Source organism: Amphibalanus amphitrite, unplaced genomic scaffold (assembly GCF_019059575.1).
Source record: "Amphibalanus amphitrite isolate SeventyFive unplaced genomic scaffold, NRLGWU_Aamphi_draft 000219F_arrow, whole genome shotgun sequence".
Taxonomy (NCBI): domain Eukaryota; kingdom Metazoa; phylum Arthropoda; class Thecostraca; order Balanomorpha; family Balanidae; genus Amphibalanus; species Amphibalanus amphitrite.
In genome coordinates this window covers 215746-242118 of record NW_024881714.1, presented here as the reverse complement: position 1 = coordinate 242118, position 26373 = coordinate 215746, and the positions used below count along the sequence as shown (strand labels likewise).

General features: G+C 49.6%; 3 protein-coding genes across 6 annotated transcripts in view; 1 reads left to right on the top strand and 2 right to left on the bottom strand.

The window, feature by feature from the left end:
* Window positions 1-300: 300 nt before the first annotated feature.
* LOC122385422 (regulator of microtubule dynamics protein 1-like) lies at window positions 301-20873 on the bottom strand. Its single transcript, XM_043373676.1, has 6 exons — window positions 20734-20873; window positions 9179-9335; window positions 3164-3415; window positions 2092-2324; window positions 1731-1845; window positions 301-749 (listed from the first exon to the last, which is right to left on the bottom strand). Exons 2-6 carry the CDS (start codon window positions 9269-9271, stop codon window positions 708-710), a joined length of 735 nt encoding a protein of 244 aa, XP_043229611.1. The 5' UTR covers window positions 9272-9335; window positions 20734-20873; the 3' UTR covers window positions 301-707.
* Window positions 20803-25405, top strand: LOC122385424. Of its 2 annotated transcripts, none has more exons than XM_043373678.1 (5): window positions 20803-20888; window positions 22358-22582; window positions 23039-23127; window positions 23318-23450; window positions 24820-25405. In XM_043373678.1, the coding sequence occupies exons 2-5, from the start codon at window positions 22375-22377 to the stop codon at window positions 25029-25031; spliced, it is 642 nt and encodes a 213-aa protein (XP_043229613.1). In that variant the 5' UTR covers window positions 20803-20888; window positions 22358-22374; the 3' UTR covers window positions 25032-25405. The 2 variants fall into 2 exon arrangements, with proteins under 2 accessions (XP_043229613.1, XP_043229612.1); XM_043373677.1 differs by lacking the exon at window positions 20803-20888 and adding an exon at window positions 21239-21477.
* Window positions 25273-26373, bottom strand: part of LOC122385421 (nostrin-like) — an 83186-nt gene continuing 82085 nt past the window's right edge. For all 3 annotated transcript variants that reach the window (XM_043373674.1, XM_043373672.1, XM_043373673.1), the window contains exon 12: window positions 25273-26373. In XM_043373674.1, the coding sequence (XP_043229609.1) occupies window positions 26261-26373 (113 nt within the window). In that variant the 3' untranslated portion in view covers window positions 25273-26260.

Below are 26373 nucleotides of genomic sequence, written 5' to 3'. Positions count from 1 at the left end.
CGGTACACCTTCAGAAAATTACATATAGTCGCAATACCAGCGCAACGAACCAAAATTCGACTCCAACGAAAAACCCGCAAACCTCGCAGACCTCGCAGACCTCGCAGCGAGGAAAATCGAAAGTTGACTCAAAATCAACTTTTGGAATGCGATGCAAGGTCGCTCGCAAGCTAAAAACATGCAGACTCGCTTGTTAGATGGTAGTGTGGGTCACTCAGCTTAGATTGTATCATTTGATTTAGAATAAACCCGAAAACCCAAAAACTCGCAACCCGCATGCGAGTTCCAGTGTGGGGCGGCCTTAAACGAAATCAAAGTGCGTACCTATACGTTACACAAGTCAAAACGATTATGCTTCTAAAAAAAAAAAAAAAACAGATCACCAGGTAAATATACGAGAACGTAAATGCTTCGAAAAAAGTGGCGTAAATGCCGGCTAGAAAAATCTGAAAAGGTACTGAAAAGGTCACTTTATAGTAACAGTGATTCGGCATATAAAAGTAAAAAAAAAACTGGCAACATATCGTCTGTTTCGCTGTAAAGCTTTGTATCAAACGAATAACGCAATTGATATGGCTAAACACCAGTTGAAGCTCGGATAGGCACTGCTGCCCCAGGTCAGGCCCCGTTTCCCCGTTATGTGCGCCGTTGTCCTCCACGTGCTGTCTTTTGAAGCTGAGGTGCACCTTCACTAAGCTCATGATTAGCTAACGGAGGCTTTTTAGCAGACTGGCAGCCTCTGTCTTTGCCTGAAAACGAGACAAAATGCATGCTATAAATAACTATCAAATAAGCGGCAACGTATAATTTGTCGGATAATGTCGGAAATGGAACGGCAACGTACAATGTCTCGTGTCGCAGGGGACGGACTTAGGGGTTCTTTATTGTATTCGCTTTTCTCATTTCCTAATCTATTTTTTTTATCTAATTGCATCATCTTTTAGGACGTCAGTGACAAAACAGCGGTTATCAAAAGGTGCATAACGTTAAAACGGGCCATCACAATACGTTCTACAGTCATACAATGCATCCCGTTAGCCATATTGACAAATGACAAATGACATGTGCTTTATGACATGGCATTACAAGGCTTAAAATGCTTACTATACTAGCTATATAACATTAGGTAGCACCATGCTTGAAATTATTTGTGGTAGAAGCTTCGGAGTTCGGTATTTAAAAAAAAGTCAGAATATTTGCGAGAACTGAGGATGAATAACGACAGCGTAACGTTAATGTGTCCCGAGCAGCCAGGGTCGCACCTATTTCGGGCCCTCTAATGACACTTAGTCTAAAAATCACACAAATAATGTCATAGCCAATCCGTGCATTTCATTTGAGATAAATGTTTGTCAGATGCTCATTTTCACATAGTTTAGACAGGGCTAGTACGTCCTATCCCAAGCACTTAAACGACACCTACTATGGTTCAACAGTTACGCAAAATTACGTTATAGCCAAAGATTAATGTTGGTCAGTTCAGCCAAAGGCACCTGCTGAGTTAGCAAACCCGAACCCCGATGGCAGCGAATCGACAACAATACCTTTGGATGGTATCCATATGTTGTTAAAAGATTCAAAAAGTTATCCCAGTTCGAACTCCTCCATTACGCCTCACAACAGTTTTAACCTCCAGATAATATGCCGTACTGTCTAAGCCAAACGCATGAACATAAGCCAGCCCTCCCCCGTGATAGGCCCACAACTGCAGCCCGAAGCTCAGTGCCTACCTCCTGATCCTCCGAGTGTTTGGCGTCTCTCTCCATGACCATCTGCAGGTACTTGATGGCACTGGCGTTATCCTTCAACTTCTGGTGACACTTGGCAATCATCAACAAATTCCGACTGCAAAGGAAACATGAGTGATACATGTGTAGACACATCCGTTGGCAAAAACAAATGTTGTGACATTGCGGTACACATTAAGTGTTAAATCCTACACAATTGCGTGGAAATGAACATTGCGTTCTCAGAAAAAATCACATAACAATGCCCATTCATGGGAAGGGAAGAGAGGAAGCCCGTCGAACACAAATAAGCTGTCGCAGCAATCTGACGTTAGTATCTTCCCGTCCCCGCGACATCGCTCACCTCCTGATGGGCCACTCGAGTCCCTGACCGGCGCTCTGCTGGCTGAAACCGTCAGCCATCTCCTCAGCCTTGTTGAAGTGCTCCAGCGCCTCCTCGAAGGTGGCTTTGGGCGGCTCTCCGTACACCACAGTGGCAAGCTTCCGCATCACCCAGGAGATGTCGGCGACCGTGAACTCCCACATTCCGATCAGGTGCCAGTTGGTCGGGTCCTCCGAGCCCAGCTCGCACGCCCTCTGCCGATGAACAGCGGCGTACGATCAGAGGGAGCCACCGCAGAGAGTGAAGGGGAGCCACAGTACAGGATCAGAGGGGAGGGGAGCCACAGTACAGGATCACCGGGGGCCCGGGGCCACCGCAGAGCGCTAGAGGGAGCCACAGTACAGGGTTAGAGGATTAGTATAGTAATCTTGGGTTAAAGGGATGAACGACAGGATCAGGGAGAGCAACGGTACAGTGTGCGTGTGCCACGTTACAGGGTTAGGGGAGCCACCGTACAGGGTTAGATGGAGCCACGGTACAGGGTGAGAGACGGCCACCACAGAGGCCAGAGGGCCATTGAGCCACGGCAAGATAACTTTACTAATAAGGTTAGTTCACTAAAGAATTTTTGCCGCCCAGGTGACGTCACGGTAAAGGAATTCTGAGGCTCGTGAACGGAAAAGGAATTCTGAGGCTTGTGAACGGTACAGGGTTAGAGGGAGCCACTACATAGGTCAGCCGTCGGGCGAACCACGGTATAGGTTGAGATGGAGCCATGGCACATGATGAGAGGGAGCTACGGTTAAGGATTAGCTCGAACACGTATACATATGGCCGGGTCTTCTCCCATCGACCGACGAATGATTGGTTATGAATATGAAAATCGTTTCAGAAGTGAGAGAAAAAATCAGATAAACATGACAGTACAGCATGGCCTGATACAGCAAAAGTAGTCGCGGTCGTGATAGTAAGTGCTGAATCGAGTATACAGAGTAAATAAACGTGACCTGGTATGTCTGCTACGCAGCAGATCATCTCGGTAAACGATCGGACGCCACATGACATAGCCCACAAGGTTCAGTGAAAATCTCACCAGCATATGCTCCTTGATGGCCTGTCCTTTTTCAATCTGCGCCTTCGAGCCTTGGATTTTGGTGATGGCATTCATGTAGATGGCCATCCACTTGTGCGCATTGGGATCCTCTGAATCGATGGTGAGCGCTCGCTCCACCACAGAGAAGGTGCCCTGGAGCGCCTCCAGCCGAGCCGAGTCCGAGGACAGCGACTTCTGCAGCTCATAGTTGGCACGCGCCAGTCGCCACAGTAGACCCACATCGTCACTGTTCTGAAAAGGAAACGAGTGGATGGAAGAATGAGATTAGAATTAGCACAGAAGCGAAAAGTCATTTCGCCTTTAAAACGACATAGGAATAAGTAGACACATCAGGCGAGCACAGTCACACTATATTAGCAAGGGTACAACTGCACGCCTGGGTTTTCATACTGCATAATTCGACGCTTCAACGACTCATAGAAGTTATTAAACTCGAGTCGTGGTGACGGTGGCCGACGACGGTAAAAGTCATTACAAAATAACTGAGTCACGCTTATGCCGGGTGAACGATCACATTATTTTGGCATAAGGTGCAAGAATTGGGCATCAAAAAGTCCTAAGTTTATATCACGACTCCAAAGTCGACTTTTTTTAGCTGACCTTGACTGCGGGTCACTCTTAACTTCAGCATCGCGGTAACATAATTTATATTGGATCCCGGGATTGCAAAATCTAGCTCAGCTTGGGCTCAAAGTCAACGGCTTTGCTACCAGGAACTAGGAAGCAGATTAGGTGGCACACCCCGACCCCGCAAAGTCCCAGTGCATAGCTTACTGAGTCCACTGTCCGGCTCCTGAGCCGATCGGTATTTGAAACCCGGTTCGGTTTCGGCACTCGTTCTTTGCTGCCGACTTTGATCACCAGTGGTCAGTGGCGGCGATCCAATGAAACATAAACAGGCGAAATTAAGGACATGTCCGGCTGTGCGCACACGTGAGAGTTGCGACTTTTCCATTAGTCGTATGCCTAAAATTTCGCAATAAAATATTAGAAGTCGACACAAAATACTAAAAACTCTGCAGGTGCTATGCTAAGCAAGGACTTTGACCTCGGAAATCTCATCTACACGCTACGTTCGCACAACTGCAGAGCAGCGCGTTTCGTGCCACGTCGGCGTGTCCGTGCCCGGATGGAGATTCCTGCAGATAGACGTAGATGGCTCCATCGTTTAGAGAATAAAGCGTTTTAAGATGGCGCTTCCCAGCCGTCAGTCACGCCCGAAAAACGCGAACCAGTTGATCCGGCTCTCCTGGTGTGCGGCCGCCGGACCGGTCCCGACTCCGGCGCGGAGAGGCCGGTATCGAGGTGGCTGGGGATGCTGTACCACCGGGCCGAGCGAGCCGGACCGGCCACACCGGCTCCACGCGGACAGAACGCTCTCCGCCGGTGGGCGCACCCGCACCAGTCTGGTGCGGCCCATCCCACTCGGGATTACTCGACTGTAATGACAACAGTACCGCAGCAGATCGTACCGAGCCTGACCAGACCGTTGGGGACCGTGAGCGAACAAAGCCATGAAACTAGTTGCATTCAACTGATGAATTTCGTTGAATTTCAATGTCCAAAGTAGGAACTGATGAATTAGGTTAAGGAAACCACTGTAAGGACTAAGGATATGCTAGACTGAGTTGCTGATTCTCTGTAAGATGACTGTTCTTTTATTATTACTTAGCTTAAGTTGCATGTCAATGCATCATTCTAACCATGTAGAACTTCATGCTCAAGCAGGTTAAAGGGACCATCCCACCTTAACATTAGTTTTGAGTTGAGATAGCCAAGTTTGCGGCCAGGCTCAGAAACCACCATTTATCCTGGTCGCAACCCCCGCAGCTTTATGGTGTTCAAGAAATTTCTTCCCTTTACTTGCAGGGTGGGACCAGCTTAGTCCCTATCTCTTAAAGGGACCCTCCCACCTTAACATTAGATTTGAGTTGAGATAGCCAAAATGGGGTCCCTGGCTCACAATTACCGGTTTCGGCACTCACAACATCGAGAAATGCCTTAAATCGGAAATATTGAATTTCAAAATTGCAGCATTTTGATTCAGAGGGGCTAATGCTTAAGGAATACCCCTCTGAATGTGTGACGTCAGCGCAGATATCTAACGATTTTTAAATGTTTGACTAAAACGTTTTGTAGCACGCGGTGGTATATGCTATTTGCGCGCAACATCTGCCGCAAACGCCGCACTTCTAAAATAAAGTCGCTAGAAACAGCGGGGATCCCAAAAAAGTAAACAAAAGTAAAAGTCTAATATCTTGAAAACCGGTGAATATTTTTCGGTGAAATTTGGTAGATATTCGTTTTCGCTCTTTCTGAACCGAGCGACATCACTTTCATGCCAATTCATAAACTTTTTTGAAGGTGGGAGGGTCCCTTTAACCATTAGCGGTTTGTTGATGACGTCAGCAGTCATTTCAACGCCCGCCATTCCTTGAACCCGAGTTTTGCTGATCTTGAGCTCCCTTTTTTATCAACGTGAAATCCGTCGTCGGCGCTGAGAAAGCCTGGCCCTGTTTCACCGGTGATAGCAGCAAGCTGCTATCACGTTTCGCGAGCTGACGTCATGTCGTGACGCCATACTGTTGTCGTAATGGGTAGTTCCGGCGCACGATTGCCGCGACCTTGGCGGCGGCATTAAGTGACGTATGAGCCTAAAAGTAAGAGTTTACGCAGTCATGATAGTATATATATTTTTGATATATATTTTTTCAATATGATGTATTTAAAAGAAGTTGGGTTTAGGAAACATTTGGACATTAACTTCGAACATTTAGCTGATGACGTAAAACAATATTGCGGCAATCGTGCGCCAGAATTGCCCCTTACGTCAGCAGTATGACGTCATCACATTACGTCAGCTCGCGCAATTTGATAGTAGCTTGCTGCTATCACCGGTGAAACAGGGCCCCTATTGTGCTTTTCATTTTAATTTGAATATTAGAAGATACCCACCACTGGAACTTGGACTGATATTATACCAAGGCCGAAGATGATCAAGCTGCCTGCTATATCTGGAGCTTGGTGTTCAACTTCAACATGGAATGAAAAACAAAATATCAAAGCAAACTGGATATGGTACTGCAAGTTTAAGTCCAAAGAAATTTGAAGAGCTGACAATTGACATTAATTCTTTTCCCGCAAGGTTTCCATAGGAGATCACACCATGAAGAAATATTTTTGATGTTAACAGTTGAAAGGGGATTGATCTTCCAGTTTTGACGAAAGACGCTGCTGACTGTCTTTGGAAAAGGATGTCGGCATGAGGTGCAATTGTGCTTGTGAAGTGGTTATAACTGGTCTTTTCACAGTGTTAAATTAAATGTGCCATTGCAGCCAAGTGTGGTATCATGGATGAAAGAACCTGGATAGGAAACTCCTATTCCTTCAACATTACGGGCAGCGTTCCGGGCGATCGACCTGCCACCTAGCGTTCGGTAAGTATCGGGACTGGAAACTCCCGCCGCTAAGCATTACGGCCTATGGGGGACGCGGGGCGGCATGTTTTGAAACGGGTATTAGACCGCAATGCGGATTTATTTTTAGGTTTAGAAGCTATTTACGACAGACAAAATTGATCAGGCTATCGAATGAGACCAAAACTATTATTGTCCGTTCCGCACAAAAGTCGTACACGAGGGCCGAATACAGGCGACCTTGAAAAAGAGGGCCATTTCTAGTGTTTTTCTCTTACGCGGCGCCGGTGAACGCTTACGCGGCGCCAGTGAATGCGCGGCAGACGCGGCTCCCGCTGCCGCCGCGCGTGCCCTCGGGCACTTACCGAAGGGAACGCAATCAGCTGTTAGTTTCCAATCCAGGTTCTCCTTCATCCATGGTTGTATCATGTAAGGTAAAATCAAAACTACAATGTTGGTTTTACGAGCATTGAGAAGGCTGGTAGGTAACACCTGCCTGTGCTCGTAAATCATGCTGCCAAAGTATTCTAAATTAATTTTATCATACACTTTTGTTGTCCAGAATGGTTGCACTATTGTTTGGTATCATATTATTCCATGTACATATGGTAGTGTTAAGTCCGACCAACATGTTACCAGATTTGAAGCTGTTACGTTACCTAAGTACCTACCTGTTTTTTTTTACTGGCGTGGTGAATGTCACCTGGATTTTGTTTTGAGGTGCAGACCTAGTAACCCTGACTACATGGGTTTGAAGCTATTATCTATTCTGTTTTTACTGGCCTGGTGAATGGCGACTGATGTTGTCCGTGGATGGCACTGAAACAAATTTTGAGTGTCAACTGCCATGTACAGTGTTTTAATACAATGCTGAGGGCTGAAAGTTGTCTTGTTTAGAGTGGTGAAAGTTCAGGATATGCCAGCCACCATGGTGGGTCAGAGTTAATGTGTTGCAGTCAGTTCGGCTTCGGCAAGCACACGGATGGGCATACGCATCAAGACCTGCTCTGCCATACTTTCAGCCAATTTTACCTAGGCAAGTCTTTTCTTTTTTTCTGCCAAAAGCTATGACATTGTGAGTTTCAGTGCTGTGGCCTGTGTGTAGCTTTCAGGAAAGCAATTCTAAATAAAGCTCTGATAAAGTGCATGAAATCAGCAATGCAGCCCTCTATTACATTTTCTACAACATCTTACTTGTTCCTTGCATGGAGAGAAAAATGCAATGTTATGAATTCGTTTATTCACATAATTTGACAAGCATGCAGTTACCTGCTACTATCACTGCACAAAACAGAGCAGAAAACATCAGTTGATCAAACACAAGACACAGCAGAAGTTTACAACATAGGCCTGCCGAACCTGCTTCCTCCCACCACAGTTGATGCCATTTCCTAGCCTGGCTTGATGTGAGCACTGAATAGCTGCTTTGTCTAATTACAGCTCACTACCATTCAACTTAAACTACTCTCATTAAAGTAAGAGTGAGAGCGTTCAGTGTTCATAGCAGCTCGACAGACGACAGACAACAAACATCTTGACAAACCAACCAGTATTTGATTTGGCTAATGATTTATGTGCCTGTTGTATTATGGCCAAACTACTTTAACAGCAATAATCCCTGTTTCATCTTGATCTTGCTTTTAATTCCATTTGAACTCAGATCTTGAAACAATCATCTGAAGTGATATCAGATACTGGCTTCTGTTTCTCTTGAAAGCAAGTTAAAACAACAATGATAAACTAAGGCAGGAGATGTGAGTTGTGGCAGTAGATTTTTGATTCAACATATGTCAACCTTATATTGCTTGAGACCTCTGTGACAGACAAATATTTATAGTTTTTTGATGGTTTGGATTCTTGGCTTGATTTAGCAGATCAGCTGTGAACCTTGACTTTGAAATCACATAAATGTCATGGTACCCGAACGAATCCTCGCATGACATTTCTTCGTCCGCATTTCTTCGTCTACAAATCTTCGTCGGTGCATTTATTTGTCCATCAATGCTTACTCTTGCATATATTTGCGTTGAAGAAGAAATGCGAGCCGATTTTCATATACCCTGATGCGAGACAAAGTAATGCGATACGAATAAATGCCCTGACGAAGATTTGCAGACGAAGAATTGCGATACGAAAAAATGCCATAAGAAGAATTGTCCTGGAATCCTTTGTTGGCCATCATATATTGACCTTGATAAGATAAACGCATCATTCGCGCAATATTTGTCGCACTTTGATACCAAATTATTGCTTCCAAATGCCGACGTAAAGAAAACCTTTATGTGACGTCATAGAAACAGCGGAGTTCCCAAAAAGTAAACAAAAATAAAAGTCTTATATCTCGAAAACGGTTGAATATTTTGCGGTAAAATTTGGTAGATGTTCATTTTCGCTCTTTGTGATTCACGCTACATCACCTTTATGCCAATTCATTAACTTTTTTGAAGGTGGGAGGGTCCCTTTAAGAGCAGTCTACCAGATAATCTAATGCATTAAATAAAAACAAATGCTTCAATTCAGAGTGGAGCATGAGCACTTATGAGCTAGTCTGGCCATCAACTGTTACGTCACAACATACCTTATGAGCCTCCAAGCAATCTGCAATTTCCTTGTATTTCATTTCACCATAATATTCATCCACCTTTTTCTTGAGCTGGTCAATATCAGTCATTTTTGTATCTTCTGATTAAATCTTGCTATGAAGTACCCAACACAGTATTCAAGGAAGCAGGTGCCTGAAGAAAGAAAACAATATCAGCCAAGTGCTCAAATACTACCTAGCAACTGTCTGTTTTGTCTGTCTGTTCTCTTTGTTCTGTGACCCACTAAAAAAACATTTTTATAGAGTTATCTAACTATTCTCACACTTTCTCACGTTATTTCATTATATAACAGTTTGAAAGTTTATCTTAGTGTTCTCCTGCATGATCCATGCATTGTGTGGTTATTGCACCTACATGTCCTGTGCCAAATTTAATGAGTTTTGCCCAACTAATGACTGAGCTGGAATATCTGTATAATGAATGGTACTTAAAGGGACCCTCCCACCTTTAAAAAAGTTTATGAATTGGCATGAAAGTGATGTCGCTCGGTTCAGAAAGAGCGAAAACGAATATCTACCAAATTTCACCGAAAAATATTCACCGGTTTTCAAGATATTAGACTTTTACTTTTGTTTACTTTTTGGGATCTCCGCTGTTCCTAGCGACTTTATTTAAAAGTGCGGCATTTGTTGCGCGCAACGCAGCATATACCACCGCGTGCTACAAAACGTTTTAGTCAAACATTTAACGGACGTTCGAAAGCCTGATGACGTCATCAGATTTAAGTGCCTATACCAATACATTGTGGCACTTATTTGCACAGATGTCAAAATCAAACTCAAATTTCTTTGCGATGAAGTAATTGCTGGAGAAACGGTTTTCACGGCACTGATTTTCAAAGAACGTCCATCAAGATGGCTATCTCAACTCAAATCTAATGTTAAGGTGGGACAGTCCCTTTAACCCTATTCCTGGCGGGGGGGGGGGGGCCTCAGGAGCCCCCCCCCCTGAGGTTTTTTGGTTATATCTCCCAAACGCTTTGAGCTAGGAAGCTCAAATTTTCTGACTTTTTCTAAAAGGCTTTTACGCAACATTTCTGAAAATTTTGAGTTGATCTGACCTCAGGTCAGGTCACCAGAGGCGGTTTGGTGACCCTACCTCAGAAAAGTTTGCAATCACGCCAGAGCTAGAGTTTTTGACCGATCAATTTCTTCTCTTCAGGCTTTAGTTAGGGTACCAGTATGTGCAATTTGTATATCTCAGAATTTTCATATCTGTGACCTGAGGTTAGGCCAGACTCGTGACCATTACATTGCAAGCATATGGGGAAAATATTGAAACGCCTCCTGCTTCGTGTAAACGAGTCAAAACCACCCAGTTCTTTCAGTATTATGGAAGATTATCTCATCGGTGATGATCCTGGTGCCGCTAATTGACAGGGGCACCGGCAAAGGTCATCTGAGGTCATGTGACGTCATAAATCGTTTTTCTGTCAATAAATCACGACATGATGGTGCTAAAGACTTGTAAGTGGTACTGTCGTACTGCGCTGTGGGTAGCGCGTGGCTGGATGGACGGTCTGTGACAACCTATTGATCTGTGGCTGATCTATTAGAGTGTCCGTCCGAGAGCCGTACGACGGCTGACAGAGCCTGGGGGTCGCGAACTGGTGTGGTAACCGTTACGCCCACCTGGGACGCCCGAGTCGGTACGGCACTTGCGGTGTCGTAACCGGATCGGCGGGAACCAGCAGAACGCTGTTGGACCGGCGGTGAAAGTCGGAACCGAGCACTCGCCCACCAGTGGGGCGTCTGGTCGAGCAGGTCTACCCGCTAAGGCAGCCTGAGCACGAACCAGTGGCAGGGTCCGATCAATGACCGTGGTCCGACCAGGGTGTCAGCGCAATGGCCAGTCAGAGGCGTCTTTAAGGGCGCGGAAGCCCACCTCGGTCGACTGTGGCCGGTGCAACCTAGTCAGGTCGTTTGTGTGAATCTCCGTGTTCTTCCCTCGCCTCAGAGTAGCCGCTCTTCTCCAAATGCCCGAGCCGTTTTCTATGTGTATTGGTCTTGCAGCGAACAGCAGAGTCGAAAAACGAATTGACAATGTCGCCGAAAGCCGCGGTCATATGCTGGCCGTCCCTAGTACTACCAATATGCCCGCAGGCGCGGCGAGAGACAAGCTCAACGTATGAGTCACCGTCCGGCTGCCGGGAGAGCCCCTACCGTGACCTTTGTTCACAGGCGTGACGTCACGACAATGGGCTCCTAAACGTACGGGCAGCGGCCGCCTCAGGGGTGCCGCCGTGACCTTTGCACGACACGTTCTATGGCGTATGGCACAGCGGTTACTAGGAAGGTTGAGGCCAGCGGCAGGCCGGTTTACAAATATCAAACAAACTTGACGCGCAATTGACAACAGGTAACAGATTGATTAATAAAGCGGTGACAATATAAATGAAAATGACAATATGAAATGACAAATCGCATAGATGACAAATCGCATAGATGATCCCTACAGTACCCCCTCGCCAGACATGTCGCGGACAAAAGTGACATGGCGATATCTTACCGGAGGTCGTATGACGCGGCCGGAGCGGGTCGTCCGTAGTATCGGCTGAGGCTGCAATGGTGCAGCGTCAGCCCGAGCGACGGCTGCAGGGCGAGTTGGTGCGTCACCGTAGATCAGAAGCTCCGGGCCGCTGGGCTCATTGCTGAGCGGTGGCGCGGCCGGCGGGCCGCTGGACTGAGTACCGTGCGGCTGCACAGTCGGCAGGTCGGACTGTCGATGACCGGATTCGTCTGGCGTCTCCAGGAAGGCGGCCTTACACCGGTCGATGCTGATGACTTCCTTTTTCTGTCGACGGTCGATGGTGATGGTTTTGGTGGTCCTTTCGGTAACCGGGAACGGTCCGTCGTATGGAGCGTCCAGCGGGTAGCGGTGACAGTCCCTGCGCACGAAGACGTGTGTCGCCGTCTGGAGTGCCGTCGGGACGTACGTGGTGCGCTGGACCGGACGTGGGAGTGTCGGCCGCACCTGAGACATGGCGCGCTTCAGGTCCTGTACGAAGCCGGCCGGTGATGCTGCTGAGGCTTGGCTGCTGATGAAGAACTCGCCGGGAAGCCGCAGTGAGGAGCCGTACACCAGCTCGGCTGACGTCGCATGCAGGTCCGCCTTGATGGTGGAGCGTATGCCCAGGAGCACCAGCGGCAGCACGTCCGTCCATGACGTAGCCTGGTGTGCACGGAGGCTGGCCTTCAGCTGGCGATGCAGGCGTTCCACCATACCGTTGCAGGCCGGGTGGTAGGACGTCGTCCGAGTTCGCTGGCAGCCCAGGAATCGCTGTAGCTCCGACCAGAGGGCCGACTCGAACTGGGCGCCTCGGTCCGTCGTGATGATGGACGGAACGCCGAATCGGGCGATCCAGTGCTCGAGGAAGGCGCGGGCGACCGTGGTGGTGCGGATGTCCGGCAGAGGGATGACTTCTGGCCACCGAGTGAACCGATCGACGCACGTCAGGAGGTACGAGTGCCCTCTTGACGGCGGCATCGGGCCGACGAGGTCCACGTGGACGTGGTCGAAGCGTTGCTGAGGTGGCTGGAAGGTGCCGACGTCAGACTTGGTGTGCCGGCCGATTTTGCAGCGCTGACAGGCGAGGCAGGTTCGGGTCCAGCGGCGCACGTCGCGATCCATACCGGGCCAGACGAACCGCTTAGAGATGAGCTTGACGGTGGCCTCGACGCCAGGGTGCGACAGGTCGTGCAGAGCCTTGGCGAAGGGCCGGCGCAGAGCCACTGGGAGGACCGGCCGAGGCGATCCGGTGGACTCGTCGCAGAGCAGACGGAGCCCATCGCCGACCGGGATGTGGCGCAGGCGCAGTGAGGTGTCTGAGGCCTCGAGGTCTTCCAGCGAGCCGTCTTCGGACTGGGCCTTGGCGATGGCAGCGAAGTCGGCGAGCGGGGGTCGCGGCTGGGCCACCATCGAGACCGTGCGTGACAGCGTGTCGGCGACCACGTTGTCCTTGCCAGGCACATGGCGGATGTCAGACACGAACTGGCCGATGTAGTCCAGGTGGCGGACCTCTCGTGGCGAGTAGCGGTCGGACGAGGAGCCGATGGCCGTTACCAGTGGTCGGTGGTCTGTGAAAATGATTGCTGACCGTCCTTCGATGGCGTGTTTAAAATGCCGGACGGCCAGGTAGATGGCGAGTAGCTCGCGCCCGAACGTGCTGTATTTCTTCTCCGCAGGCTGGAGCGTTTTCGAGAAGAAAGCGAGGGGCTGCCACTCGCCGGCGACGTGCTGCTGGAGGACGGCGCCCACTCCGCAGTCCGAGGCGTCGACGAAGAGGGCGAGCGGCGCGTCCGGGACTTGGTGTGCGAGATGTGTCGCCGTGGCCAGGGCGTCCTTGACGTTCTTGAAACGCTGCCGCGCCGAGTCTGTCCACGTGACAGGCGCTCTCGAGCGTTTTGCCTTGTGGGTGATTAAGGCGTGCAGAGGCTGCAGGAGCTCGGCTGCCTGGGGGATGAAGCGGTGGTAGTAGGCTACCATCCCCAGGAACCTCCGTAGCTGGGACTGAGTGGTCGGTTCCGGGAAGTCTTTGATGGCCTCGACTCGTCCAGGCAGCGGGCGGACGCCGTCGGCGTCTACCGAGTGGCCGAGGAACACCACCTGCTCCTGTCCCAGGACGCACTTGTGCCTGTTGACGACGACGCCGTAGGTGTTGAGGCGCTGAAGCACTTGGTCCAGGAGCTGTAGGTGGTGTTCGGCAGTCGGGCTGGCCAGCAGAATGTCGTCCAGGTAGACGAAGCAGCCCGGTATGCCGCGGAGGACCTCATCCATGAAACGCTGGAAGGTCTGTCCGGCGTTTCTGAGGCCGAACGGCATCCGAACGCATTCGTAGAGGCCGAACGGTGTCGTGATGGCTGTCTTGGGGACGTCGGCAGGTTCCACCGGGATCTGGTGGTAAGCCTTCACCAAGTCAATGGTGCTGAAGACGGTGCACCCATGCAGGTCGGCTGAAAAGTCCCGCAGGTACGGCAGCGGGTAGCGGTCTGGTACGGTGCGGGCGTTCAGCGCTCTGTAGTCGCCGCAAGGACGCCACTCGCCGGGTCTCTTCTTTGGCACCATGTGGAGTGGAGTTGTCCAGCTGCTGCTCGACGGTCGAATGATGCCTTGCTGGAGCATCTTGTTGAACTCAGCACGTGCGATTTGAAGGCGCTCCGGCGGGAGGCGTAGTGGCCGCTGGTACACCGGTGGACCCTTGGTGACGATGTGGTGCGTCACGTTGTGCTTCACCGGTGTTGGTCCAGGTTTTGGTGAGGTCACATCCGGGTACCGGGCGAGGACAGCTGCGAAGCGAGCAGCAGCCTGCTCCCGGACGAGACGCACTCCGATGGAGCACAGCCTTGACCGCTCGGCGCTGGCGCAGACGGTGCCGTCCCGCAGGAGACGCTGGTTGGCAACGTCCACGACGAGGTGATGTGCGGCCAGGAAGTCGGTGCCCAAGATGGGTGTGGTGACGTCAGTGACGAAGAATCGATGTTTCAGGCGGTGCTGCTGACTCAAGGTGACGTCCAGCAGGCAGGTGCCGTGCACCGCGATCGGTGAGCCGTTTGCCGCGACGAGCTGCTGGCCGACAGGAGCAGGGGTCAGTGTGGACCCGTTGGGCAAGCAGCGGCGAGGCAGCACGCTGACCTGCGCCCCGGTGTCGACTAGAAATTGCCGGTCCGTCTCCGTGTCCCTCACGAAGAGGAGTGGCGCGGCAGGAGGGGCGCCCGTGCTTTGCGCCATCAGCACGGGGCGCCTCAGTTTTCCGAGGCGATCCAGGAGCACGGTAACTTGCATCGGCGCGCTTGGGCGCCGAATCGCTGGTGGTACCAACACAGCGTGTCGTCGTGCGGCGGCGTTGGAGGACGAGCCGGTGACGGGCGGCGTGACTGGCGAGACGCCTGGCGCGGCCGGGAACGGCTGCGGTCGCGTCGCACGGCGTCCTCGAGTCGTCGGTTGCTGGCCTCCAGGCGCTCCATCTTAGCGACCAGGGAGGCGATGACGGTGTCCAGCGCAGGGGTTGCAGCGGGCGCTGGGGCTGTCACTGCAGCAGCGATGGGCGGTGCCGGCTGTGTGTACGGCTGTGCCGCGATCGCTGATAGCCGTGGGTCCGGACCGCTAGCTTCCAGGTACCGGTCGGCCGCTTCTGCCAGTGCGTCAAGCGTGCTGTCGGCTGGCAGGAGGGCGAGAGCAGCACGGACGGGTTGCGGTAGCCGTTGTTGAAACAGGGTACGGAAGAGCTCTGTATCAACCGGGGCGTCCCCGGCTGCGGCTAGCTCGTTGCGCATTGAGCGCAACAGCGCCGTCGGCTTCTGATCGCCGAGCTGCTGGCGGCCGAGCAGGGCTTGTAGTCGGTCGGCGCGTGACTGTGCCAGGCGGGCTTGGAGCGCCGCACACAGCACGTCAAAAGACCGAGATGACCGGATGACGTCCTTGACCTGGACGGCGATGTTGGCGGGGAGGTTTGCGACGAGGAGCTTAAACCTCAGCTCGTCGGAGTCGACCCCGCTGACGTCGAAAGCGCACTGCACCTGCAGTAGCCACAGGTCGGGCTCTTCCGGAGAGTATGGTGGTAGCCGGAAGCTAGCCATGGGCCGATGAGTTGACTCAGAGGCTGAAGCTGGAACGCTGGCCGAGTCTTGAGCTGCGGCGCCGGACTGTGCGCTGTCCGCGGGCATGACGAGAGGCTAAGGTCGAACAACGGAGATCACGTCGGGGTCACCAATTGTCGTACTGCGCTGTGGGTAGCGCGTGGCTGGATGGACGGTCTGTGACAACCTATTGATCTGTGGCTGATCTATTAGAGTGTCCGTCCGAGAGCCGTACGACGGCTGACAGAGCCTGGGGGTCGCGAACTGGTGTGGTAACCGTTACGCCCACCTGGGACGCCCGAGTCGGTACGGCACTTGCGGTGTCGTAACCGGATCGGCGGGAACCAGCAGAACGCTGTTGGACCGGCGGTGAAAGTCGGAACCGAGCACTCGCCCACCAGTGGGGCGTCTGGTCGAGCAGGTCTACCCGCTAAGGCAGCCTGAGCACGAACCAGTGGCAGGGTCCGATCAATGACCGTGGTCCGACCAGGGTGTCAGCGCAATGGCCAGTCAGAGGCGTCTTTAAGGGCGCGGAAGCCCACCTCGGTCGACTGTGGCCGGTGCAACCTAGTCAGGTCGTTTGTGTGAATCTCCGTGTTCTTCCCTCGCCTCAGAGTAGCCGCTCTTCTCCAAATGCCCGAGCCGTTTTCTATGTGTATTGGTCTTGCAGCGAACAGCAGAGTCGAAAAACGAATTGACAATGTCGCCGAAAGCCGCGGTCATATGCTGGCCGTCCCTAGTACTACCAATATGCCCGCAGGCGCGGCGAGAGACAAGCTCAACGTATGAGTCACCGTCCGGCTGCCGGGAGAGCCCCTACCGTGACCTTTGTTCACAGGCGTGACGTCACGACAATGGGCTCCTAAACGTACGGGCAGCGGCCGCCTCAGGGGTGCCGCCGTGACCTTTGCACGACACGTTCTATGGCGTATGGCACAGCGGTTACTAGGAAGGTTGAGGCCAGCGGCAGGCCGGTTTACAAATATCAAACAAACTTGACGCGCAATTGACAACAGGTAACAGATTGATTAATAAAGCGGTGACAATATAAATGAAAATGACAATATGAAATGACAAATCGCATAGATGACAAATCGCATAGATAATCCCTACAGTACCAAACTGCTCGCCTGGTCAAGGCGCTTCGTTTGGTATGCAGCATGACCATACCCCACAACCTCATTGATGAATGACCTGACCTTGACCTCAGGTCAAATTTTAAATTGACCTGTGAAGGTCATCACATACTTATTTCGCATCGCCTCGGCGAGAGCAACAAAAAATGTATTGGTTTTATGTCTCTATGTTTCTCAGTTTAAAAGTTATATAGGTAACTAATTCCAAAACATTTTATCGTTGATGACCTCTGGTGACCTCAATATTGACCTGACCTGAAAATGTTTTATGTAAAAGTTGTAGATCTTTAACCCTATTAGTGGCAGGGGGGGGGGGGTTGTTTTTATCCACCCCTCAGGTTTTTCGGGAATATCTCCGAAACCGCTGAAGCTACGATGCTGAAATTTTCTGACTTTTCCTAAAACTAAATTGGGCACATTCCCTGAAAATTTCAAGTTCATAACTTTACCAGGGGCGGCTCCAGAGCACTGGGAATTGGGGGTCCTATTCGTGAAGCGAGTCATTTGGGCGAAGATCACGATGCTGCACCAGTTTTACGAACAGTGAATGAAAGGTATCATGTGATAACATATACAAAGTTATTGTGCATCCTCTTTTGACACGTTTTTGCTATAATAGGCGGATCCAGGCGTCCAAAAAGGGGGGTTATTTTTTACCTCCCAACATAGGTGCCCTGACACCGCCTATGCATGACCAATACAATTTTAGTCGTTCTCTCATAAGAAAATTGTAACATAACAAGACCATTGCCACCCTTTTTAGAAACAGTACCAACAAAAACCTTATTTACTATACTTTTTGTGTACCCCCAATCTCAATGATCTGTATCCGCCTATGATTTTTGAAAATGCATATTTTTAGGATCCATGTGAATTCCTGGTTCATTTTCTATCGATCGGCAAAAGTTGCGTTAAGATTGGTTCAGAAACCTGGCCGTGATAAACAGTCTAAAATGTATCTGCAATTTGCCCGTTTTTACCCCCCTCTACCCCCTATTGACATTTTTTAATTTTTTTTTTTAGAAATGTAGATCTTGTTGAGCTAAATCGAATGCCGTTTGAATTTTGAAAATCGGCCGGTTAGATCTCGAGATATCAAGGGGGGTCGTACCCCCCCTGCCACTAATATGGGGTAGCCAGGAGCCTGCCACTAATAGGGTTAAACGACCTATCAAACGCCGTTCGCCGTTTGTCGCTGCGATGTGTAGTTTTTGAGATCTGAAGGGGGGGCCGAATCGGGCCCCCCGCCAGTTTCTTGTCCCGGCGGAGCCCGCCAGGAATAGGGTTAAACTGCAGGCAAGACATACAATTAACACTCAGCATTAGCACTTTGCACCAGCATACAATTTCTACAATTTCAAATCAGGACCTAGGCATTGCTTTGAAACCATAGGCGGCGGAACGGGGAGGGCACTGGGGCACCGCGCCGCCCTTTGATTTTGGCATCTTAACCCGCGCCCCGTAGGGCTACCGGCGGACCCTACCACCCGTAGGGGGGGGGGGGGCGTTTCGGCCCCCCTAAGATCTCGGAAATTTACCGGCCGATTCTCAAAATTCAAACGGTGTTCGATAGCCCCACCGGGGAACTACCTTGTGACCGAATTTCATTAACCTAGGTCAAACCGATGACGTCACAGGTCAGGTCAAAGGTCAGATTTTCACCGTTCACAGGCATTTCAAGAAATGTGTTGTGAAATCGAGTAAATTGGTAAGTTATTGAAAACCATCGATGGTACAATGTTCGTCAAACACATACTTTGCTATCTGAGGTCACTGATACCAGGTCAGGTCACAGCGAGGTCAGGTCACCGGGGTCACAATATGAAAGTGTCATGTGATACATGTTTTATGGTCCATTTTACATGACAAATGCGATTATGTGGGTTAGGCAGCATTTGGGGCCAGCCTAGGTCACGTTTTGGTGAAGGTCAGGTCAAGGTCAGGTCAAATTTCAAAGTTGATATTTTGCATAAAATGGGTATCGATTCGATGCAGCTCGTCACGGGGAGTCTAATGGTGGTCTTTGTTTTGCTCTACGAGGTCTAGAATTGCCAAAAATTGAGTTTGAAAATTTGATGTCATCATTTTTGAACAGTTTTTTTCGCTATAACTTGGCCAAAAAATGAGGTATCGATCTGAAATTTGATATGTAGATAGAAGACGGTAGGTACTATCACATATATTCCGGTTTTTTCGAAACTCAAAAAAACTTTGCGAGTTTAGGTGGGAAGTGACATCCAATTCAAAATAATTTTTCACTCTCACCTCCAATTTTCCAGAGCGATTTTTCACTCCCTATTTTATTAATAAAGAGCATCTGTGTGTCCGCCTGTGTACCTTTTACCTCCCGCCACAGTCCACGTTCGATTTAATTATCTTATAAAGGGCTCTCACATCCTCTAGGCTCCAAAATTCAAAAATGAATTGCTGACCCTGTTTGAAGTTTTTTGTGCCGTTCTGGCTGGCAATTTTCCACTCTCAGTCCTCTTTGTAGTGACGAATATTCCCCTCGGACACCCAAGCCAAAATATAATTTTGGGACACTGGTGGAAAGAATGGAACCAAAAGTCGGCACAGCCCCCCTTTAATTGAAGGTGTTCCGCCGCTACTGTTTGAAACCATGGCAATAGTTGGTTAGGTAGGTAGGTACAGGGGTATTTATATACATAAGGTCCGATCGCCAAAGTAATTATAACAAACATACGACACGATGTATTTTAGCCTCCTGATTTCATATCTGATAGTTATTCATGGCGCAACCAAGTTTTAAGGCACCTGTAAAATATTTACCGTCACCACCGGCCACTACCGCACTCCACCAGCCGTTTGCGCCGCGTGGAAAGGATCGAATGAATTAACTCCAAGGTTGAGTGAAAACATTACGCTATTCGATTTTGTTATGAAAGTGACGTCATAATAATACTCGTGGCGGAGCAGTGCAGTGCCGAAGGCGATGCCTTAGGAGAGATTACAGGCAAGAGTAAATCAAATATTTTTAGGTTAAGTGGTTATGTATCTGGCTTCAGGCCGAAGGCCTGAAGCCTGATGCATGACCACTTAACCTAAAAATATTTGATTTACTCTTGCCTGCAATCTATTCCTGCAAGTAACTTTTTCCTTATCCCCGGTAGGCAGAAATCAGTAGGTTAGGTTAGGTTAGGTTAGGTTAGGTTAGTTTATGATTTTTACCATTTTTTCATGTTTTGTTATTTTGACGTCACTTTCATTGATTATTGTATTTGATTCCCTCCCCACCCATACACCCCGGTTCCCAACATTTCCCCGAAAATGGCAGCAAAAAACTTCATATGGCAGCGCTGAAACGGCGGCGTTTTTCCCTCGTCGCATTCATTCGCGTCGTCGGTGCGTGCACGTGGGTATGTATCGTGTTATGAAGGGGTGTAACAGGTTGTTATTTTTGTGTTTTTTGATTTTTCCGCCGCACGTAAGTATGATATCTGGATTCGGAATGTCAAATAATGTAAGAATATGCAAAATTTATGCTTGTAAAGTGGATCGGACTTTATGTAAATATTTACCGGTACAGGTAGGCAGGTGCCGTTTCATTATTAGAATAAGAAAGCAGCCAGCTTGCTGGTATTTACTTTTGCCCAGGGCTGCAGAGTCAGAGTTTACTTTCCTAACCAGAGTCAAAGTCAGAGTCAATAGGTATTGAAAATTGGAGTTGGAGTCAAATTACGAGTCACCAAAAATTCATCAACTCTGCATCAAACTGGTTTTACCTACCGCTTCTGATTGGTCAAGTTTACGAGGTATGTGTGATGCACATTGAGAGGCCAAGAAATGCTAACATCTCACCCAAGTGCAGAGCCACCTCTTGGCAAGACCTCTTGGTAATGCTGGAAGTCGCAGACTGACGCTCGTCTCCGGACGAGCCGGTCCGTCCAGTTCAGGCGGATGAGGCTGGAGTGGAGCAAACCCAAATCTCTCGATCTGCGGCTGTTTCCCAGAAGGCAAGTAGGTAATCAGGTAGGTAATAGGTAAAGCAGGTAATAGTAAGAGTGAGTTAGGAGATACACATTCTATTTAGAAGGTAGAATTGACCCATACGATTCATATTACATTCACACAAACAAACAACCAAGGCTATATAAACCAAACAACACACAAAAACTTCGCTGTACTTGGCTGTACTGTCATCCGCCTATTTATGCCCTATATCATTTTTATTGGAACCAGCTAGACCAATAAATCCACCAATGAAAAATGTGGTTTTAAAACTTCCGCGAATAGAAACTTCATTTATTGTTTGTTTCTATGACGTCATATTTTACTATTTTTTATATACGAATACCTGAAGACCGACGAAATTGACGCGAACGGCGCCACTTTTGAAATTTGTTTTTGATATTTTGTGCTTCGCACTTCTTGTTCTTTATTTTCTTGATTCGCACTGTGTGTTTGCTCTGTGTCTTATAATTTATTACCTTACTTAGTCGAATCTTGCCAAAAGGTTATATTGATATTATCAAGAGAAATCCAAAATGGAGATGGATCGAAGCACGTTGAAGGAATATTTTGAAGCCAAGCGGGCCAAATCAAGTAAGGAATTTGAATTGTTTTGATTTGTCCTATATTCAGGGAGTGGGTGATATTATTGTTAATTCTTCTATATTCAATCATTCAGCGTTGGTTTGACATCTTGTTAGTGTGACACTTAATTTGCTCTCTGCTAGCGTATGGCAAGTTTCCTAGACATATTCACTGCTCATTCAAAACGTGTCAGTGTTGTATCAAGACGAGACCAATGATTCGCAAATCACAAATGATGAGTGATAGCTCAGACTGAGTAATCTTTTTTTACTAGACTGATGCAACCCGTGTCTATCAGCTGCCAAAGCTAACCATTGGATTCTGTGTGTTCAGGTTCTGCTGGGTCCTGGGCCCTTTCATGGCACATAAACATTGCTCCAGGTGGTACTTAACTACCTTCCTATTCTTAGGTATTTATTCTGGCTCTTGGTTTCTGTAGAAACACAGCATAATACTTTTTTTTTGTTTCGAGGGAAACCAAAGGCCATTTTCTGGTAGCTGCGGCTGGCTGTGTGCCACTACCATGAAATACATAGAGGCCAGGATGATGACTGATGTTGCAAAACTCAATTTAAACTACATTAGTTTGTTGCAGGAACACACTTTCCTTTAAAGTGAGGAATCCTTCACAAGTAGGTTTGCCTTGCTTCTCACCTATGCTAGACCTTGGTGAAACAGTAAGCTTGCCCACCTAATTGTAATTTGATTAACTGTTCAAGACTGACACACTAACGAGATGGCAACCAAGTCCTTACTTGGTGCGGACAGAAACAATTACATACCAAATTAAAGTGTCAAATGAGCTTAATCACTTCAAGTGATTTCCACCCAAGTCAGTGGCTGATATATAGTCACACACCGGCACTGATCTCAATTTGTATTTCCACAGAACTGGTGCTGGAGAAGATGACGGCACATCTGGATAGGCGTCAGATAGCGCTGAACGACGCCCTGCTGGAGTTCACCAAGCAGGTGGAGCATTACCAGCAGCTGCAGCGGGTTGAGGCGGAGGCTCGCCGTGCCAGACACGAGTGGCGGAAGGCCGAGCAGGAGCTGGCGGACATGGAGGATAGGAAGGAGGCCGTCGCCGAGCAGCTGGATCAGTTCCGCAGAGGTGGGGACTGGGGAGTCGCTACTGAGACTCGGTTGTCTCTGCTGAATGCTTAGGGCGCAATATTTCCGGTCATTGTTTTCCATTTTATCATTGTGTGACCTATTCGCATAAATGATCGCGAGTCGCGATCATTTCATAAATGCTCATAAATGATCGCGAGTCGCGACTGATGAACTAATCAAAACAAGATATAAAATTATGCTCCTGCTTTAGGTGTAGGTATAATGTATATCATCAGTGTGTTTTGGCAATTATAACAGGGGTCACTGGTTAAGTTATCTGCTATTGCGTTTAAGTCCAGAAACCTTCTAAGGCCGCTAGCTTGACTGTCTGAGGTCGTCGGCTCAATTATCTGGTCGCGGGGTAAACCGTCTAGAGAAGGTTTCCGTCGGCTCGGCTGTCGGGGCCCGCCGGTGTCTGATGTCTCACACACTGTGGCGTTATCCTTCCCCGCAGCGGCGGCGTCGGCCCAAGCAGAGCTCGAAGTCAAGACGGAGAACTACCGCAAGGCCACCGGCATGCTGAAGACCTACATGGGCATTGAGGTGAGTGAGCCACAGAGCGATGTTCCGCACTGATCCCTAGTGTTCTGAGGACCCTCCAGCGGACAAGTGGAAGCTGTGTTTGTCATATTTGGGCTCTGCTTACCTTCGATTCCAAGGAAACTAAAAAATTTAAGGTCTTGGATCGCTCGCTCCCTGTCTCACACGGTGACTGTGTTTGTGTATTCTCCAGGTGCTGAAGGATAGTAAGAAGGCCACGGAGCCGGGCGCTGTGAGCCGAGTCATCACACTGACCCGGGTCGTCGAGAGCGACCCAGAGCGGCCGTTCCACGTACGCTTCATGTTCAGCGGCACCAAAGTGACACGTGAGTGGTCCCAGCGGCGGGCGTATACGCACGACACAGGCCGCAGCGGGTGGAGGGGCTATCTGGTGGTGGGCATGGGGAGGGAGCAGCGGTGCTGAGCATAGAGTCTCGTGAAATGCTTGGTGTAAAATTACGGACATCGTCCTGCGCCTTTGTTTGGTAGCTTCTCAGTTCTCACCCAGGCATGTAGCCAGGATGTTGCTCAGGAGGAGCCACAGGTCGCGGCCTAGTGTCGTACCCCTTCAAGAAAGGAAAACTCCTTGGATTTGGCCCACTATTTTTGAGGGTGTGGTGCACCTGTCGTTATTAATTTTTATTTTTATTAAATTTTATTTTTTCGCCTTAACCCTATTAGTGGCAGGGGGGTTGTTTTCATCCACCCCTCAGGTTTTCGGGAATATCTCCGAAACCGCTGAAGCTACGATGCTGAAATTTTCTGACTTTTCCTAATTGGGCACATTCCCCGAAAATTTCAAGTTCATAACTTTACTAGGGGCGGCTCCAGAGCACTGGGAATTGGGGGTCCTATTCGTGAAGCGAGTCATTTGGGCGAAGATCACGATGCTGATGTATTATAACTGATTCCAGGACAAATCTTCGTATGGCATTTCTTCAGCCCCCCTGGCTACGTCCCTGTTCTCACCATGGTTATTTGTCCACCCACGTAATGCATAATAGTAATACATGTTAAAAGCTTACTGATATGAGATCTAAGTGAATCCATACTGGGCTAGACTATGAAATGCGGGGGCTGGGGGGGGGGGGGTGTGTGTGTAAAGTTGTCCGAAATGATATGTCGTAGGACGATTCGTTCGTAGCAACATTGGAAGTACATTATAGCCCTCCACCAATGCCCGTAACGTCGGTTCCTCTGGTAGCTCAGTTGGTAGAGCGGTGGACTGTAGCGGTTCTCGTCAGACATCCATAGGTCGCTGGTTCAAATCCGGCCCGGAGGACGTTTTTCGTAAACAACTTCAATTTGCCATTCGAAAGGCCTCGAGGACCCTCAGTGTCACCTCGTCACGTTACGTTTCACCCCACGCTTGTCATTTTCCCCTTCTTCCGTGACCGTCACGTCAGGCCGTCACGGCTCTGTCATAGGCCGTCACGACTTCCGTTACGTCCTCCCTCCGCGCTAAATGGTGTTTTTCAACCCGTGCTACACGGATCACAAGTTTAAATGAAGTGTGACCAGAATCCCTGCCTGATTGTCGTCCAGACAATCAGGGACGACAATCAGGCAATCTACCTTCCCAGATCCAGGTCGATTTAACTATTTATAGTCACCGTGGATTTAACCACAGGTCAGTAGCCGGTCTCCGTTCCCCTTCCCACTCTCTCCACTCTGACACCCCCCTCTCTCCCGCAGTGGGCACCACAAAGCCGTCATTGGGCGACATCTCAGACATCCAGACGGAGCTAGACGAGAGCGGCAACCTGGCGCTCTGCATGGTGCGGCTTCGATCACGGTTCCAGGCGCTGGCCCGCCAACAAGCCGAGAAACGCGAGCGTCGTGCCGCCGCCAAAGCCGCATCCGCCGCCGCCCCTGCCGCCCCTGCTGCCGCCCCTGCTCGCGTCTGAGGTCCGTGAATGGGGGACAGGGGCCGAGGGAGTGAGCGGAAAGTCGCCACTGACGGATGAACCGTTGGATTGTATCATGTGTGGAAGTCTGAGGCCAGACTTTGTGGACTTTGTGGACGTGAGATCTGTGCGCTTATGTTTCACTGCACTTGTGTATAGCTTGCTTAGCGATGATAGTTTTCTTCGTAGGACTGTCTTGGCTAGAGACTAGCCTGGAGATTGCCTAGAGTAAGACAAACAGTTAATTCAATACTGTATATTGTCTGTACAAAACACTCGTACTCTGTTTAGCATATGCAAATGGTCACTATAACATGGATGAAGCGATACGCACGCGCGCGGTTAGTTTTAATAAACAACATGACCTAGCGTAACATGGTTTGCACACTGCACAGTCCCCGCAATTTCTCTGTAAGCATGTCCGACAGGGGCAGTCGGCGCTTCACTTCATATACTACATTATCACCGTGTAAAACGTTCTGCCCTCGACGGAGCGGCGCGCTCCCGGTTTCACTGCACTCCACGCACCCGACGTCACTCTACGTCACTGATGTCACGGCGTTTCACGTCACCCTGATGTCGCTGCGATCCACGTCACTTAACGTCATATCATCCGTCAGAGAGCGTTTTTAACCGCGGGATCCGTGCGCGAACCGACGACACGCGGTGGCTCTGTGGAGCGATCCGACTTCGTGACGCCCCCGAGTCCGGTAGCGTCTCGTCTGTAGACGCGTCACGGCATGCCACGGTGACCTAACGGTCACGTCCCGGTGACGTTACGGTCACGTCACGGCCGGCGGCACATGCCGAGACAGTGTGGACGGTCTCGGCGGTGACTCGGCGGCCGCGGCACGCCGCTCAAGGAAGACTCACGGTCGCGTAAAACGCGTCAATTCACGAGTCACGGCTATCTAAACACACGGGTCACGGAACATGAGTCACGAAACTTACGAGTCACGGATCACAGGCCATGAATCAACCATTTCACGGGTATGTATCCCGTCGTGAACCTCTGGCAGCACATTGTAATTCACGGACTGTGCCGTGAATGCCGAGTCACGGGTCACGTCTCTAATAACGAATCACGGCCCTGTATAACGGATCATGCCGTGAATCACGACTCACGAATCACGGGCAGGTCATGTATAACGGACCACACTGCGCCACACGTCACGGATCACGCCATATTTCACGAATCACGAAGTACGCTGAGTGTCACGAGTCACGAATCACGACCCGCTGAGTTCTAGGACGTAGGTGGCCGGGAAGATGCCGACCGTGCCGTTCAGCTCGCCCAACCACCAGCCGTCCTCCTGTTTGTCGTGGATGTTGATCAGGTCAC